Source organism: Serinus canaria, chromosome Z (genome assembly GCF_022539315.1).
Source record: "Serinus canaria isolate serCan28SL12 chromosome Z, serCan2020, whole genome shotgun sequence".
Taxonomy (NCBI): Eukaryota; Metazoa; Chordata; class Aves; order Passeriformes; family Fringillidae; genus Serinus; species Serinus canaria.
Genome location: NC_066343.1, coordinates 58,780,716 through 58,800,099, shown reverse-complemented (window position 1 = coordinate 58,800,099; position 19,384 = coordinate 58,780,716). Strand labels below are relative to the sequence as shown.

General features: G+C 40.9%; 1 protein-coding gene across 2 annotated transcripts; it reads left to right on the top strand.

The window, feature by feature from the left end:
* Window positions 1–1,435: 1,435 nt before the first annotated feature.
* Window positions 1,436–8,807, top strand: GPX8 (glutathione peroxidase 8 (putative)). Of its 2 annotated transcripts, XM_009095825.4 has the most exons (3): window positions 1,440–1,696; window positions 2,331–2,592; window positions 4,519–8,807. In XM_009095825.4, the coding sequence occupies exons 1-3, from the start codon at window positions 1,490–1,492 to the stop codon at window positions 4,680–4,682; spliced, it is 633 nt and encodes a 210-aa protein (XP_009094073.1). In that variant the 5' UTR covers window positions 1,440–1,489; the 3' UTR covers window positions 4,683–8,807. The 2 variants fall into 2 exon arrangements, with proteins under 2 accessions (XP_018776187.1, XP_009094073.1); XM_018920642.3 differs by lacking the exon at window positions 2,331–2,592 and having other exon boundaries at window positions 1,436–1,696.
* Window positions 8,808–19,384: the final 10,577 nt, after the last annotated feature.

The following is a 19,384-nucleotide window of genomic DNA, read 5'->3' as shown; positions in this document are numbered from 1 at the left end:
AAGGTTTTAGTTGAGAGTAACAAAAGGAGACACAGTTATTATAATGGGCTTCTGGGTAATTATTAGGTACACCAGTATTATAATATATTACGGGTTTTTGTTTGTTTTATTTTGTTCTGAACTAATATTAGATGCAAATTACAAATACTTGAGATGCAGCCAAGACGTCAGGATATTACATGGATTTTCTGTAACCAAACACACTTTTTTTCTTGCCTTTAAGGTCAGCATTAGTCACCTGTGCTTGCTTGTTGAGCACAGCTTTGCTCGTTTCAGCACACAATTATGTGTGCTTTCTTCCCCACTATCAAAACGCCATTCTTACAGGCCTTTCTGCCAGGCAGAGACAAAGTCTAATATGTCCTCATACACAAATACTGAAATTTCACAGGGTTTCCCAAGCGTCTCTCTGTTTTGTAGAACAGTGTGAAGCTCTCCCTATAGTCTTGTGGATTTTAGCTATTTAGAGATTATAGAAAGAGTTGAATGTACCACTATGATATTGTGCAAATCAATGATACTGGTAGTAATACTGAAGACACCAAAAGGGGAGAAATAAGCAGATTCCAGGTTTTAGACTCAGAAAAGCCCCGTCTATTTCCATCCCTTAAAATGCATTATCTAAGTGCAGCAAAAATCAGGTTGACAAAGAAAACCAGCTGAGACAGAAATGACTCTTTCATGGTCGTTTGCAGTGGGAAGGAAAGAGAGTAAGCAAAGACTCACAATCAGCAAAACACCACCAAGGCTTGGCTTAGATCTGAGACTTTCAGCTAACTCGTCTCTCATGCAGACCTTCAATCTTACCATCTCAGTACAGCTCGTTGCCAGGTAGCCAGTAGCAATTAAGAAAGCAACCCATTTTCCATTATCATCCCCACTCTCAATGCAAAAAAAATCCACATTTTATTATCTTCCTTTATTAGGACAGCCTATTACCAAGGAGTTTTTCTCTACTCCATGCGCTGAATAGAGTTTTACACGGCTGCCTGTGATCCCACAGCAGCTGATGAGATGCAGTGCTGGGCTTGTAAACCGGGTGGTTTCAGCCATCCTGCCTGTTTTCTACCTCAGCAGCTGTCCCCCGGAATGCTTCTGTTTGATAACCCCAAGTCTGCCTGATAACACAGCTGCCTCCCGCCAAGCAACTCCCCAGATACACCTGGGGCCCAGGGGATGTGCTGGAGCTGCACTACAAACTCAGTCTTGTCCCCACCAGCTCTCCGGACAGTGCAGACACACACCAGAATATCAGAGCAATCAGCCTCCTAAGGTGATGGCTACACCCTTTTTATTCATTTCTTCTCCCCCCTTCCATCCCTCTTCCCCCGCAAAAGAAGCCCAGCAGGCACTGTGATCTGCAACAACTCTTTTTCAGCAGGGACAAAAATGAGCAGCTCGTTCTTTCCGGTCTGAGCCGAGAGTCTCATGTTTCAGCTCCTCCTTCACATTCCAGGCCTGCCCAGGCTCCTCTCCAAAGGTTTCAAAGATGGAGCCTCTCACAACTAGTTATCCTCTGAAATACTCAGTGCACAAAGCCAGGATCTTTGCTGTCTTCCTGTCAATGGTTTTGTGCACCACCATTCTCTGCCTGCTGCAACTCAGGTTTTTCAAACCTAAAATCAAAGATTTCTATTCTTTTGAAGTCAAGGATTCGCGAGGAAGGAATATTTCCTTGGAGAAGTACAGAGGGAAAGTAAGTTATTATTTCACTTTTTCTGTCTTGAATCCATACTGACAAAAAAATGTGTACATTTCCAGGTAAAAAAAAAGGCTTGATTATGGGAGGTTTTGGCAGAGATTTGTGCTAAATTCCTGTTCTTCATACAGAAAGCTGGAGAAAATTTATTTTATCTAGGCCTGCTCCAGGTATTAGATCTAGCAAATCAATAAAAGAAATTGTGTTATTTAGCACAGCTCAATATAGCCTAACAAGCAAATCCATGGATTTTTATCATAGTTAAGAATGTTTGGTTTGGATTTTGGAAGTTTATCTAGTAAATATGATTTTAGTGCATGTCGTTAATATCTGCTTTTTTAAATGCTTATATATAAACAAAGCTGTAAGATTAAGTTTATGAGTTTACTATATTTCTACAACAGATTGTCTAAAAGCAAATCTCTTCAGCTGCTTTCATCTTTATTTGTTTAATGAAATGAAGAACAGACACATTATGTTTAGCCTTCCAAGAGTAACCATGATGATAATGAGAAATGTCATTTTAAGATTTAATTGTGATCTCTACAAAATCTATAGGCTTTTTCCTTACTAGACTAAATAATAGCTAATAACCAATAACTAAAGTTATTCTAACTTTATTTTTCTGAAGGCAACTTTGGTTGTAAACGTGGCCAGTTACTGCCAATACACAGACAAAAATTACATCGCCCTGCAAGAGCTGCACAGAGAGTTTGGTCCCTCCCACTTCACTGTGCTGGCGTTTCCCTGCAACCAGTTTGGAGAATCAGAGCCTAGTTCAAGCCAGGAAATAGAATCTTTTGCCAAAGGAAACTATGGAGTAACATTCCCTGTTTTCCACAAAATCAAGATCCTAGGATCAGAAGCAGATCCAGCCTTTAAATTTCTAATAGGTAACTGTTTTCTTTTATGTATCAAGCTGCCTGTAACCATGGTACTCTCATAGAATCCAGGCTGCATGTTTTTGTCAGGAAACACTGAAGTCTTCATAAACTATGGAGAGAAACAAGCACCTAGCGAACAATTACTCTCATTCCAATTTAGATATCAAAAATAAAGAATTGTGTCCTGAAAACATCAGTTTCTCCTCACTGCTTATAAAACCAGTCTGGCCTGACCAGCCCAGCTAGAAACATCCATTTTGCTACAAATGCTAGAGCTAGAAACTCACACTTACAAAATTCTATTTCAAAGGATGTGATTTTTATTTTTAAAAAGACTTTTCTTATGGACAAAAATGTAGTTATAGGAGTCATAAAATTATCAGAAGATTTTATATAACCACATACAGATGAGACTTTTAACTGGGTCCTATTACTGCCTTTCTGTAAACTGTATTGTAAAGCAGGTTTACATATACTAGTTACATATAACCACTGATTTGTATTAATTTGTCATGTGAACTTCAGGACCCAGCCTGCAAAGTCCTGCTCCATACAGGGAGCATTTACAGACTAAGAATCCCATATTCTGATGAGCAAAATTAAATTTTCTCTCCCTTTAGCTGACCAAAGTTTCAAAGACTCAAAGCCACCTTGAAAAGCCTCTCTGAACTTTGCTGAACTTTGACCAGATTTTGAACCATATTGATATACAAAAAAAAAGATAGCTTAAACATAACCCCCTTCTAAAAACCATTTTACCCAGAAAATAAAGTGTCAGAGAGTCCAAACCTGTATTCCGTCTCCTTGCTTTCCAAGTCTATTTCACTGTCTCATAGTGCTCCTTGTCAGAGAATTATTTCAATACCTAAATGAGATCTTTCCCAGAACTCTTATATGCTACATCCCCCAAGATACTTCCTACGTACATGAAAAGTGTTTTTATTGAGGAATCTTTTAAGTGGCCACCATGGACCTTGTAACTGTGTTTGTTCTTACCTCCTCTTAGGCATGCTAGTAAAACCCTCAGGTAACTTTGCTGCCCTGAATTGCCAGGTGTCCAGCAGAATTATTGAGGGTTTTCTCTCAGTTCTTTGTAGAGAAGACTAGAGCACAAAGGCACGCCCTCTGTGTGATGAATCCAGATTATAACTATAAGTGCCATCAGTGTTAAAACTTGATACATATAAAGGAAAAAAGTTCTACTAAAATTTTCTTATTGCTATTCACCTACTAGAAGGAGAAAGATCCTTTGGTACTTCAATATTCTGAAATAAAGTTTTTATCTTCCTGCATTCCTGTGCATTAAATTCTTGTGCACTTTTCACTTAAAGTACCTGTTTTATTCATGTTGCTGTTCTGACAATCAGAAGGCTGAACATCATGCCGTGCCACCCTTTTGTGCCTGTGACCACTAGCAACAGGATGGCAACAGCATTGTGCAATAATCTAGTGCAAAATGAGTCTACTTGCAGCACAAGTGTTGTGCCAAACTTCAATCCATTGCTTAAAAAAAGTCCGTTTAGGGTTCAGCACCATTCCCAATCAAACACTTGTCCTCCAGTCCAAATCTACAGGAGTGTTTTTTGAAAGAAGCCTAATTAAGACATCACCAGTACAACTTCCTGCTCCCATCTTATTTCCCAAAACTGACACAAAAGTAGGGATTCCCTGAATAAATATGCAGCCCTTGTATCCCCTTCCCTAGGAAGCATAGAATAGTAAAAGTAGGAACTCTTTAACAGCTTTGCAGGAAGGGGGGAGCATCACTGACTCCCAGCTTTTCAGGTCATTAGCTGCAATCAGTAAATACATGCCCTGACAACTAGCAAAGAGTATGGTGGGATTACTTCAGCATAAATAGTCAAAGAATCAGTGTGGGGCCTGGAGAAAATTCAAGGTGTAAATCACTAAAATTATCTGATCTCGTCCTTACAGATTCTTCAAAGAAAGAGCCTCGATGGAATTTCTGGAAGTACCTTGTCAGCCCTGAGGGTAAAGTTGTGAAATTTTGGAGACCTGAAGAGCCAATAGAAAGTATCAAACCAGAGGTAACATCATTAATCAGGCAGATTATCATGAAGAAAAGAGAAGACCTCTGAAAAAGCCACTCAACGCCATGGGTATACAGCCTTTCTACATTCCTGGGAAATGTTGCTAGAAGCTAAACCATCAGGTGACTTTGCTACTCTTTAACTTTGGTGTTTGCAACTTGTTTACTAGTTCTGGATTGGCTCCTGCCGTGGCCTCAAGAAACCAGCCCAGTGAGGTGCTCAGGACTTTGCAGGGAGGGACTATCAATTTGCAAAAAGGGTTTATGATTTCCTTTTTTGAATTGCTGACAATAGCTAATTAAAAATGTCATCTGCAGGTAAATAGTTAGAAAGAAGGTTTACTAATAAATTACTCATATTTACACAGTTTTTTTTCCCCATTATACCAGTAACACAAGATTTTATACTCCATTAACACATAATTGCCCTGTCATGAAAGACATGGGACCCAGAGACATCCATAACAGGGTTTCACGTATGTAACTGAAGATATCAGCTTTGCAATATCTTCTCAAGGAAGACTACTGAATTGTGAAGCTGCCAGTTGCAAAAAAAAAAAAAAAAAAAAAGTACATAGAAAATAAAATTATTAAAAGAAGCACAAAAATTGAAATAAAGTTTGTTTGCTGCTACATATTTTACATTTCAGTTCTCCAACACCTGTAAAGCCCTCAACCTTCTCCATACATTTGTGCTGCAGTACAGTGCCTCAGATGTGAGCTCCTCTCCTGGTGGGTTATTTCTCTTCTGACCTGGATGAAGGCAGGGCCTGTGTAAATATTCATGGTTACTTACCAAAGGATTCAGGGGGCAGCTAAAATCAAGAGCCTGGCACTCTTACAAACATCTTTCTGACACAGTCCAAAAAAATGCTCCCCAGCCACCCATCTACCTCTCATCTCTAGAACAAAATGGCAACCTTCAAGGAGAAGTAGAAGGGGATGCAGGCTCATGACTCAAGCCCCACTCTTCTCACCTTGCAAACTCCTCAGTCCTGCCTGTAACTGCATTTCCAGTTCTGTTCCTCTCTTCCACTACAAACTGCCAAGAATTTTGATTTATCTGTTTGAATGGAGATAGAAAACTTGAGTAAGAAACCTCACTCCAGCTGTCCATGCCTTGAAGAAGGGCTGAGATAATAGGAATGAGAAAAACCTGTGTCTCAGTAGAATAGTGACATTTTCTATATGAAAAGGATGGGTAGAATTAGTGCTGTTCTCTTGTAAGACTAACATTGGTTGAAAATACCTAAAAGTGCTTCAAAACTTTTTCCAGTAAAAACAGCCACCCAACTGTAAAAAAAAAAGTGAGAAATTCAAGAGCAATTTTTTTAAAAATAGGGGGGTTTTCATGCACTTATTGAATTAATTGAGAATTTTACAAAAAATCTATGAAGATTGAGTAATAATACTGATGTGCAAGATTAAACAAAGTCACTCTCAATAATGGCAAGCCCCTTTTTGGAAAGGAACTCAAACTTCATGTGTGACAATTTTATCCACCCAAAACTTCAGAACCCAGTTAAGAACTATGTAAAAGTCTCATTAGACAAAACAAGCCTGCTGCTGGCGTTTAGACTAGGCTCTGAACTGTTTGCCATTGTCCTGCAAGATTCCACATCAAATCTGCCAAGACAGTGCCTATTTTTATGCTGAGGTCTTGCATTTTACTCCTTTCTCCTCCTGCATGTACAGTGAGAACACATAATGGGACATGTCAGGTGATTTTTGTCACACATCTCTGCTGCTTTGATGGAGCAGGAAGGGAACTGAGATATGGACCCTCTCCCCTCACTGGGAGCAGTTGATGGCCCATGGAACTAAGTGTCAGGACACAGTGTTTTGCCCATAAAAGGTGGATATGTTAATTGGAAAATGTACAAGCCTAAAACATGCATGTCTGTTCATGTGAACTACCAAAGCTCCCTGGGTTTTGTATCACTGAATAAAAAATGGTAGGTATAAAGAAATGTTGGGTGCTGTTAGTGCAAGTCCCCAAAAAAAAGCTTGTTTTAGTCCTGGTACTGCCTGAGAGTTATTCAGCAAATGGGAAATTTCACCTGGGTCCTTGAAACACTCAAGATGAACAGTGAGGCATGATTTTCTTGTTTGAAAGGGAGCGGGAGGGAAGGAAATGTGTGCACCTTGTTTGTGACTCACTTGCTAAAGCTCATATTGTTTTCCAGAGGACACAGTGTAATCTTGAATATCTCAATGCCAGCATTGAGATCAAGTGTCTTTGCTGGTATTCAAAAATAGCATGTGATATTAGCAAACAAGTGGACAGAATTACTTAACTCACAGCTTCCTGAATCATATTCAGAGTCCAGAGTCCTAAAGAAAGAAGATTTTGTCCGAGAAAACAGTCATGGAACTCCTCATTCCACTATTTAGTCACAATGCAGAGACACAACCATCTTCCGAAGTAATTTCAATATAGGTACCCTTCAGTACTGATTCTACACAGTGTAAGGTTTTCAAAATTCACTGTTGATTAACATTCCTCAACAAATTAACATTCCTCCTTAACAAAAGCTCTGTGTTTTTGTATTACTTATACATCATGAGACATGCCAGGTCCTGCAATATAATATTTAGGGCAGACCACTGATAAACTAATCACTTCTTTCTTAAAAGTATGTTACCAATTATTTGGTAAACATGAAGCATCTAATGGCCAAATCTGCACAAACTTGTGAGAAGCAAGCAAATAAAATGAAAGTCAGAATATGTTATTCAAACAAACATTTATCTATAGTCAAAAGCCAAGGAAGCAGTGTGAATGTATGTCTGTATAAATGTTCACTTAGAGTTACTTTAAAATACAACATATAAAAATATAAGCTCCAACACTTTAAACAGATTGAAACCTATTTCTTAGATTCCTGAATAATCTCCCCACTTGAAGATTAAACATCCCTCCTATGATGCTTAACAAAGGTCAGTCCATGAGTGAAAAATTTATTTTATTTCCATTTGAGCAAAACCTATTGCCTCTTTCATCCTAATCCTTCATTCCCACCTCAAGGTCCCTTCATTCCTTAGGTCTGACATATCCTTATTTTCTCAAACAAATACCATTGAACTGTGAGCTTCTCTTTCCAAAAAGTTGCCTGGCAGTGAAAATATTCTAAATCCATTTCAGTCACAGCAGCATATGTTCCTGTAAATTCAAGTATAATACTTGTTTGCTGAGCCAACACATCAATGTTCCTTCAATATTTAGCGGTGTAAGGGAAACATACTCATATAGGGTTCAAACCTGAAACTATTACTTAATGTTTACATAATTCAGTAGATTGTTTATAAACCAGTTGGGGTAGCTGTATAACTGCATGACATACAACTGCATTTACTTCTATACTCTCAGTTACACCTTATTTTAAACTCTTCGTTCACTCAGTCTGCATAACCTATCACATCTCCCTTTGGTCAGGGGAACCAGGCTGGCACTGGAGCAGATAGGAACCCATGAAATATTTAAACAGCAGCGTTTATATTCTTGTCTGGACTGTGAAGTGCTAATCTGACAGTGTAGTCAGTTGCTGGTGTGTGAGGAACAGCTAACTAACAATACACTGCCTGATCACCACACACAACAGTGGGATGGCTGTCGCTCTGCACACCTTCACCAACACTGCTGCTCTTTCTCTTCACGGTCCATGGCCACGTTCAGCAGCACCTAGATAAAACAAGTAACAACAAAGAGTGTCTTTGGCACTCTGTAGATGCCTGAATAGCCAAGATGGGGATAAAATTAACACTGTTGGCTGTGACAGCAAGTTTGGAGAAGCTCACAGTGTAACATGAATCAAAAAGATCAGTGTGCTTCCAGCCTTTATCCTTCCACATATAGTGCTATGTCCTGTTCACACTGTGTGGTTGGTGAGACTATGTGCAGCTGTTTTAATGCATTGGTGTTAACAAATTAAGTTATCTGGAGAAGCAATGAGAGAAGAAAGGCTCTAAGATTGACTTTTTAAATCACATACTATGGAAAGGTAATTATTTTTTTCAGATATAGTATTTAGGAAGTTAGTGAAAGTGACTTTAAGCCATTTAGGAATCTAATTACTCAATTAAAAACAAACAAGCAAAAGTCACCTCTCAAAAACTATCAAGCTGCATTTGTCAAATATTACTATCAAAAAATTAAAATCAAACATAAAATGCATGTGAAGTTTTTTAAGTGTGCTGCTTTTTCTTTGAATAAGCCCCCAAGAGCTTAAAACTTTTAAAAATATTTTAATTATTTACCTGGTTCAGGTATTTAAAAACTTCCTGTTACCTTGATATCTAAAAGTAGATGAACACCAGAGTCTAAATAAAGGAAAAATTCTCACTGTTGGTAGAATAATGGAAAGATACAAGATACCACTTGGATTTGCCTGACAGTCAAAGAAAGCGGTAGTCAGGAGAAACAAAAAGATTTCTTATACAAAGTAGTAGCTCTCCCTTTTGATGACCAAGGTATGTGGGAAGAGAGAGCAGCTGTATGTTAGCTGCTGTCAGAACTTCAAGCAGCCAACACACACTGCCGTCCCATCACACACAGTCACACCACCTGCATGAATTCCTGCACGAATTCCTGCACCTTCCAAAGGAATTGCCTCAAACCAGCAGAGAGCCAGCCCTGCAGCTGGTGACAGTGTAGCAGTGACTGCTGCATTATGTACAGCAGTCAACTAGCAATACACTGCCTACCAGATACAGAGTCCTTACAAGGGAGATGCCTCCTGAAATAATACGTCTGGAAACATTCCTTATTTTTGACCTAAATTCAGCATTATTCACCTGGTTTAAGGTTCCCATTTCATATGTGTATGTATACAAGTTCAAACAGTATATAGTGTCAGGAGATAAATATCACAGATAGGTGTCTGGCTCAGGAAGACCAGATTAAGAGAAATAGTATAAACCCTGTGTGGAGTTCCCGGGCTGTCCAAAGGGAACTGGATTGTGTTGCAAACGTTTTCTTGTCTTTGTTGCAGGAATACAGGCATAGTATGTTACCTCCACTGGTTAATTTGTATATATACCTACTCCAGTCCTTTTCTCTGTGGGACATTTGCTTATGGCCCCTGTTGCAGCCCGGCCCTTACTCTAGATGAGCCCAGAGTCAAACACTGAGTAGTCAATTTTATTTTGAAATTAGAATTATCATTGGTTACTCCATAGTCCAACTTACCTGTAGGTTACAAGCCACAGCATACCTCTCTTTACAGCCACCTAATGGAACAAAGAAAGGTTTCAGGACAGAAGCTTATGAATTTTGTCTAGATGGAGGTAAAATTTTACCTCCAACATCCATTTTGATTGAAAGTCCTTTGAAGTCGCTCTGGAAAGGAGGTATGGAGTTAGACACTTTGTATAAAACCCAATTAATTCTGTATTTGAAGCCTTCACTTTGTTTCTTCAGAACTGGTCCTAAATCACTCAATATAAATCTTAACTCGATACAAAACAAAACATGAAGCATTTACTTCCTTGAGTGCTGCTACTGCTAGCAGCCCCAGAAAGTACTGGCTAATTGAGTTCTTCTTGTTCCGCAGAAAAAGGCGGCCACCTCTGAGTTTTCCGTGATGCTTTAGAAGGAAACAATATGGAGTGCAGCTAGCAGCTGTGGACACATCAGGGACAACAGCCAGCTAACATGCACTGCCAGACTGTTACATTCTCTTCTATTATGGCCATTAGTTCTCTTTCACCACCAAACCCAAAGTTTTGTCTCCCAGAGCTCAGTCGTTGCTCACTTCAGCAATACAGCTTTTCCCTAAGGGGTCACTTACATAAAATACATATGTTGAAACAACATTCTCAGCATGCTAGAGATTACATCTCTATACCATCATATCTAGTGGCAGTATACATCTCTATACCATCATATCTAGTGGCAGTATGATTTACCTTCTGCTTCAGTGTTTTTCAGTATGGTCAATCCCAAAGACACCTTCACTTTCCACACCATCAGTTTGCATGTGACAGTCTTACCTGTCTTTGTGATTCATGTTGACTCCTTAAGACACAAGGAGTGTGTCTTAATATTTTACCTATTGATTACTGTTCAGCGATTATTTTTGTGATTAATAAGTTTCCTACCTAGGTTCCTACTGTACTTGTGAGGTCTTTGTGGTGTCCTTTGCCATATACCACCCTTTAAATGTAAGTAACTGAGTTTTCAGTGCCAATGAAAAAAAAGAGTTCTGCAAATCTATACAACCAGGTCAGGTAACTTTTGCTTTTAAAGCATAAGCAGTCCCTCTAGTGCACCAGGAGAGAAGCCCAAAGGTGTTTTTGTTTCCTCCCCTGAACAGATGTCTATTGACCATAACTTGTGGGTTTTTGACATTGCAGATGCTACGCTTGAGAAAGTGTCATAAGGATTGATAGAAAATAATAGAAATTACATGTTGTGGAGTTTTGTTCAAAATCACCTACTTTCCATAGCTTCCTTCCCTCCTTCCTCCCTCTCTCCCTCTGTCCCCCAGAAATGCACAGTGGAACTCTCAATTCAGTGCGCACAAAGGAGGACAAACATCTGTGCCTATCCTTACCTTAGCTGTTCTCCGTGGGCTTTGCTTTCTGCTCCACTTCAAGTCTTTTCCAATCGTTCTCTTCGCGTCATGCTTAGAAAAAAAAACACAGAGACACAACACTTAGCAACGGCGCAGCTCAGTTTATTCACCCTAAATCACCCTCCCTCCAGCCTTGCTGCTGGCTAGGCTTCCCTGGGAGGCACGGCCCCGCGGACAGGACAGAGATGCCGAGGAGGACCGGTCCTCCCCAAGGCACCGGCAGCCCCTGCACTCCCATGGGACACTGTTACCAAAGCAAGTTCTCATCCCCCGTGCTCGTCCTCGTCCTCCGGGGGGGTTTTTCTAATTTCCCCCCCATCTCTGCTAGGGCTGGCTGAAGCCGCTGCCACCGCCTCAGGAAAGGTATCCTGACCTGGAGCAGGATCCCTCCCAGGGGGTCGGCTCCGGGCAGGTGAGTGGCAAGCAGCTCTCTCTGACGGCAACCTGTACGGAGGGAAACTTATAGCCCGGCCAGCCCTCGGGGCGCCGGTCTCCTCTGGAAGGCGGTGCCAGCTGCTCCGCCGCCCACCGCACCGTTCCCTGGCACCGCACGCCGTCCTTTAAGCATCCCGCAGGCGCGCCCGCCGAGGCGGGAAGCGCGGTCCCGTCCCGCCGGCGGGACCGGGCTGCGCGGTGGCGGTCCCGGCGGGCGGCAAAGCACCGGCGCGGCGAGTCCCGCGGCTCCGCGGGCAGGGTGGCGGCGGCGGCAAGTGCCAAAGAGCCCTGGCTCGGCATCGGGCACGGGCAGCCCGCCAGACCGACACCTCGCCGAGGCCGCTGTGTCACCGCCCCAGCCGTGACCCCTGGGGCTGCCCCGTGGCCGCGCCACTGTCTGGGGCTGCCATCACTCGGCTCCTTCTCCCTGCCTCGCTAATGGGGCTAGGGCAACTTCTCAGAATCACAGCTTCACAGAGTCACAGATTATCAATTAGGCTGAAAAAGACCTCTGAGATCATCAAGTCCAGCCTATAACCTAGCCACCACCATGTCAACTAGACCAGGGCACTAAGTCCATAGCATCCAACACATTCTCAAACACCGCCAGGGATGGTGACTCCATCACCTTCCTGGGCAGCCCATTCCAATGTCTAATCACCCTTTTTGTGAAGAAATTCCTCCTGATGTCCAACCGAAACCTAATGGCTTGAGGCTATTTCCTCTTGTCCTGGCACTGGCTGCCGGGAAGAAGAGACCGACCCCCACCTGGGCACAGCCTGCTTCAAGGCAGTTGTAGAGAGTGATAAAGTCTCCCCCGAGCCTCCTTTTCTCCAGGATAAACAACCCCAGCTCCCTCAACAGTCCCTCACAGAATTTGTGCTCCAGGCCCCTCACCAGCCTTGCTGCCATCCTCTGCCGTCTCCTCGGCACGTGCTACCCCCTCACGTCTCACATCAGCTGCCTCCCACTGCCACTTCGCCTGCTGTGAGGAGCACCACCGCACAGGCAGCGAGGTCTGGGGGACAGTGTCGCTCTGAGGCACCCAAGCCAGGCTGTCTGAGACTGAGGGCTGAATGCAGTGCCGTTTTGTCAGACGGGACACAGTCTCCTCCAACGCAGGTTCCCAAACCCAAAAGAGAACAAAACCACACCGTTTCACCACCATCTTATACCACCAGATTCCAAAAATAACCTGTTATCATTTGCTTTTACGTGACAGGCAAAGGGAGAAATTGTAGGAGAAAGTGGAGAATCTCTTAATGCCAGCAGATAAGTTGTTTATCCATGTGTTTTATGGATTTCACATGCCGGAGGGACAGTACACATACTTAGCCACCCACTTCTTCTGAGAAAACCTGAGCACAAATTCGACAGCAGAAAAGTAAAATAAGTTTTTTTTAAAGATAGATTTTAGTTAAATCGAAAGAGGTAAAAGTTACTGGAACATGTAACATGTCTTTTTTCAATGTGAGTTCATAACCATTCTTTTTCAGACCTTGTCATAGTGTCAAAATTCAGGGTGTCACTACCTAGGTTTTCAAGACACAGATGCAGGCAGACACACAACATGCAAAAGAGCACATTTTCCTATTTCTAACCTTTGGATGCTAGAAACAGCATTACAAGTGTTCTTTTCGAAGAATGAGAAATGGAGTACCACTTTTTAAAATATGCTGAAAGTATTCTTCACTTTCTTACTGTTTCTGGAAACCAGGAGAGATTTTCCTAAATTTTACAGTGGAAAATAATTATTTGAACCAATAAAAAAAATTCTGCAAAAAAGCTTCTCATATAATTTCTTATTTCCTACCTAATTCTACTTTGCAGCTGCATGCTTCACATCTGCAGAAAAAACACCATGTAAACAAGATGATGGAGGACTACACTCATGCATGTGCAATAAGCAATAATTAAATATCCGTTGATGGAGTTGTTTTGCCAAAACAAAGTAAAACTATTTCAAAAACCTGCCACCTTATTACCTCCCTTTGTGCTGGTAAGGACACAACTAAGCACACCCAGCATACAAAGTGGCTGGGTCACTCAGCACCTTCTTAATGCTTTCTGTAAAACAAACAGCACACAAGGCACTGCTAGCATAGCTTCACAAAGGATTGCTTGCAATGCTTCAGTTGCTCGTTTAACTGAATGTGATTTTTTTTTCTACAAGTCTTTAACGTTTAACGAGCGCGGCCAAATATCGTCACCCTGCCTAACAGCAGACTCCGGCATGCGCTGCAAAGCCAGCTCGCTTGAACACTCAATAAATCAGCAACACTCAAGTGAAGTGTATTGAACTGTTACCTATCAGACCAGTGTTTGAAGCTCTTGACAAACCTTTTTATCACACTGAAGAGTTTCTTTCAGAAACTCTTGAGAAAACCTGTAACCGTGCAGTTTGTTTGACAGTGGGAGGAAAGAGGTTGCAGTTGAGAACTTTTTGGATGTAAACTGGAATAAAAGTCAAAAGTCTTTCAAAGTCAACAATATTTCATGTAAGTGAAATAGAATTAGGATTAATTAATGCCGAGCAATTCATTAAAGAGTAAATAATATGACCCACTGCAACTAGTGTTACAAGCAGTGATTCCTACCTGTGAACCTTCAACTCATGCTTGCACACACACACCATTAATGGATTATAATAAAAGATCTGGAGGTTTGTCTATAAAATTTCTGCTGAACACTGATTAGCAATGGGATATATTCCAAGATACTACATTTGGTAGCAGCCCTAAGGTAAGTAGCTCCCTAGGTGAAGTCAGTGGTAAATAAAAATAAGCAGAAGTGCCACAGGGAACTCTGAACTAAATTTAAACAGAGATTTGTTTCATACACAGCTAAGTGAATCATTTCTATAATGCTTCCAGCATCTCATTGATATGTCTAGAAAGTGAAATGAAGTCTGGGTAAAGTGTCTTCGTTCCTTTCTCACCATGGATTCATTTTAGGCTCCTTGTTGTGAAACCTATACAGCCAACTGCTCAGTTATTTCATTTAAGTGCTAGAAACGTGGCTAAAATTTTGTAGCTCACTGCAAAAATATTCCCAAGCTGGCATGTAAGAAACCATGTAGTTTGTCCTCACTGACAGCAGATGGTGCTGATATGTTGTGCCTGGTATTTCTTTGAAAGCTGGTATTCAGGTTATCAATACCATGGTAACATCACTTTTTCTCATCCAATTTCTCTAAGGTCTTTTACTATAAAATTGCTGTCATCATCATGTGTCAGAATTTATCGAGATAAAATACAAGTTTGTAGTTTGAAGGTGAGGTTTGGACATCAGCAGCAATACTCACAACAATTAAGCACTGACTGAAAAAACACATTTTAGGAAAAGTTAGATTCATCATACCCAGGCTGCTGGACAAGGACCACTAACACTTTTAGGACCCAATCATTTCATGGTATGAAAGTGAGGGTGCTCCTTGCCAAATGATTGCTGACAAGACGTGGTGGCAGCTTACACCAGATCCTGGCAAGCAGGGAGATCTAAAGAGCTGGTCATGGAACATTGCCTTAAAAGCAGTAGATGGCAGATTGTCTCCATGACAGACAAAGAAAGAAGTGAACAAAAATGGTCATTTACATAAGTTTTTAGGAACCTTTTGCTAACTGGCTAGCTAAGGAACACAGGGACTTAGATATCAAGGGTATATTGGATATTTATCCAGAGATGATGTAGTCAGTGCCTGTTACACCTAAGATAAACCAAGAAAGGTGTAACCAATTGTGTTAAGAAAAAGATTATAATTTAACAGAGTGAGGGGTCTAATTAAGATTTACCACCTGTTTGAGTTTTGAAATAGGTGGGAAAAAAAAGTTGAACATACAGAGGTAAAAATTTGTTTCCATTTTGCAGTTTCAATCAAGAGAGATTTCTAGGAACCAAGGCCTTCAATTTCCTACCAGAGCAAAAAAAACCCAAGTCCTAGCTTTGTTAAGTGCTCACTGAGCAGAGATCCTGAGATATGGGTACATCTTAATTTTTATTCCTGTATTCCTTCACTGTTCTCTCTAGATTTTCAGCCACTACACCAGAAAAAATCCCAGTCTTGCCTGCTCAGTGCTTAAGCTCTTCTGAGTGGGTTAAAGGAACAGTTCTCACAGCACTGGGCTTTTCTAAAAGTGGCTGACAGTTGTATTAGATGGTGGTTCTCATTTATTGAAGGGAGTTTTGACCCTCAAGTATTTCTATCCACAACAGAAAGCAAAGCAAGCAAGGGGAAGGAAGGAATCAGGAAAGAAACAGGGACTGTGGCTGTTCTCATCACATTATTTCACACTGCAGTGAGCAGCTGTTGTTTAGACTCCAGAATGAAATATTGTTGACCAGGTAACTGGAATATTCTGGCAATGAACTCAAAGCTTCCTTTTAGCTGTACAAAGAACTCAAAGCTTCCTTTTAGCTGTACAAAGAAGAGGTAATTAAGAGGACAAGAGGAGGAAATAGTTCCTGCTTCTTTGCTGGGACTTACATTAAAACCAACAATTAGCATCTCAGTCCAATACTCTGCTCATTAGAAATCTCCCATTGCATTTATCTTTGCCTGCACAGTAAAAGTGACTGCAAACATGAGGGGAGTGAACTCTAGAAATAACTATTCACTATTACTCTTCAGATGAACCTCAACACTCAAACATTTCTATGTTTGAGTGAAACTACATTGAGAAAACTACATTTCTTATGCAAACAAGTGAGAAAATAAAGGAAAAAAAAACCCTTGTAACTGTTACTTGTGTGCTGCATTCTGTCACAGTAAGAATGAATTATGTGCATAGACTGGCATACAAAAGGTTAAATATTGGCTATATACAATTTTTTCTGACTCTTGCCCATTTGTGCCACACTTTTACCTGTATCTAAACCCCATTTTATTTCCAACACTAAATTTAGCAATAACAACCCTGGCTGGCAAGCATATGCGAGTAGATCAAAGCTCTATTTAGCTCAGGGAGGAATTTGTCACCAGTTACTTTCTGGTTGTATTGGTTTAAAAAGAGAGCGGTGGAAATGCCAAGAAAACCAGGGCACCAAGGGATAAGTGCATTTTGATAAATTATATTAATTTTCATGTAACACACAGTTGACTCCCAGGATTTTCAGTTTTAATGTGACCTTCAGCTTTCATAAAACAATAGTCTATTTCTTCATCAGCACATTACAGTAATTTCCTTGTTTTGCTTTTCCATGGACAGATCAAAAGCTGTCCTGCTAAGTCATCCATCCCAGGCCTTTCTACTGAGTTTCACTCTTCAACATGTTCTCCCTTTTTTTGTGCACACTACTAATCCATTTCAGCACACCACTACTACAGTCTGCAACATACTGGGATCCTGTACTGGCATTAGAGAGTGCATACAAGGTAAAACTACATTTTGTTTAGCCTTGGATAAACTCCAACTGAACAAAAGAACCTCTGGGTTCATTGCCAGCTGCCAACTGTGTGGCTAAATAATATTTCATCCTGGAATCCTGAGAGACTGGATTAATAAACTGCCAAAATAGCATTCAGACATGGTTCTTTCCAAAGCTTCCCTAGCAGCTTCTATTGATAGCACAATACTTATTTCTACATTACTAGTACCAAACTTCTGTATGTTGTTGTACAGTTAAGTATTGCAAAAAGTAATTATGAATTGCAACTATATCCATATGAATATATGAATCCAAATAATTTTGAATTGCACTATATCAAAGGCTTCAGGCACCTGCTGTAGGTGATTCCTCTCATGTTGAATTGGACCCAGAGAAAGTTTTCTAACATTCTTTCCTGGATAAAAGTAATTCACTATACAGCTTAAAAAGCACTGTCATCTCTCAATGCAAGCATGTTTCATTCAAGAAATTTCTGATAGGTTCAGCTTCAACACCTGTGAGTTCCTGAAATCTGTTGTATCTCCATGTGATTTGCCGTGGAAATAAGTCCCTGGTTTCACTTCCAAAGACTAATATTTAGGGAATCGTGTCCAGCTGTATTTCCAGTATAGTTGAATGCGCAATCTAAGTTTTCAGTTATTATTTTTTTACTTTTGTTTTTCTGTTTCACTCTTTCAAAACTGATTCATTGACAATCATCGGACCAAAATAGATCTTTACAATCTACAAATTTACAAAGATAATATCCCTCACCTCCTTATTGAAATAAGGACTTCACCAAACCAGGTGTGCAGTTTTCAGATGACACAGGTTAAGTCACACTCTCAGCACTTATAAACTTAATGTCAAAGAAACCCAACTTGTACCTCACTCTGTAGGAGATGCTCATCTATTTCAACTCTTCCACTTTTTGAGCCTCTAAAACCCTTCCTTGATATTCAGGGTGTAGATATAGGTCAAAGAATCTCTGTCAACCCACAATTTGTAAAATCCCTTCCCCTCACAAGAGATACCAGTCCATTCCACCTCCTCTCAGAGACACTGTGAGTCTCTAGTCCTGCAAGGACCTTGGAACTCCTGGATTCCTGAGCCCACTCAAAGGCCCACTGAGGCAAAGGAGACTGTGAATTTCACCTGAAGACACAAATTTGATCACAAAATTAAAAAGAGAGGAGCACACTACAAACATATGAAAAAAGGAGCTACACTAGAGACAATCAGACCAAAGAAGAATAAAATGGTATAACTTTTTTTTCATCTCTGTATCTGCTTTATTAATTATTATCTGTTTCACACAAAGAGGCCAGTATGAGAGATTCAGCTACTGATTTTCATCTCTTCCTTTCCTGTTTGTTTTGTTGGCATCCACTTGCTCTGCACTGCACACCCCAGAATATCCTGAAGTATGTGTTGCCCATTGCTCCAATCTTTGCTGCAATCATGTGAAGGCATATTTGATAACTCTAATTAGACTTCTGAAAAAAGGTGTATAGAAGTGCTGGGTGCCTACCTCTTATCACCTAATGCAACCATCCCTAGGGCACCAACCAATTGTAGAGAAAAGAAATAAGAGAAAAAAGACCTTATTTAGGGCTATTAGGAAGCTGAGCAGCGGCGTGTCATGGATTCAATGGTGATTTTTTAGCACTCTTCACCACTCACCTTGAAAAATGATGCAAAATGTCCCAAGGCCAAAACCTGTTGGAAGTCAAACTGAAATATGTTAGGAAAGCTCCTTCACCTTTTTCTGTCTGAGATCCACCTGAGTTAGGGAATTACAAAGATACAAATATTTAGTGACAGGCAGAGAAAGCCCATTAGATCACAAACCTTCAGATCACATGACATTACAGAAGAATGATTTCCGGTGAGGTCCTGAACTACAACAAGCTTTTGAACAAATGAAACAGGAGATTGTTCATGGAGTAGCCTCTGGGCCAGTCAGGACAGATTAAGATATGAAAAATATGTTCTACACTGCAGCCAGGCAAAATGGTCCGTCCTGGAGCCATAGTGAAATGTATCCAGGAGATTCAGGGATCAGCCCTGGAGTTCTGGAGTCAGGGATGCAAAGGATCTGAGGCTTTCTACATCTCATCTGGAAAAGAGATCCTTGCAGCTTATGATGGGATTTGAGCTGCCTCAGAAGTGACTGGTACCAAAGCACAGCTTCTTCTGGCATTCTGATTGCCAGTGCTGGACTGGATGTTCAAAAGGAAAGTGCCCTCCACGCATCATGGTCCTGGTGCTATGCGGAATGAATGGATTGCTCTGATCACCCAGTGAGCTCAAATAGGAAACCCAATCACCCAGGGATCTCAGAAGTCATCACAAACTGGCCTGAAGGTGAAACTTC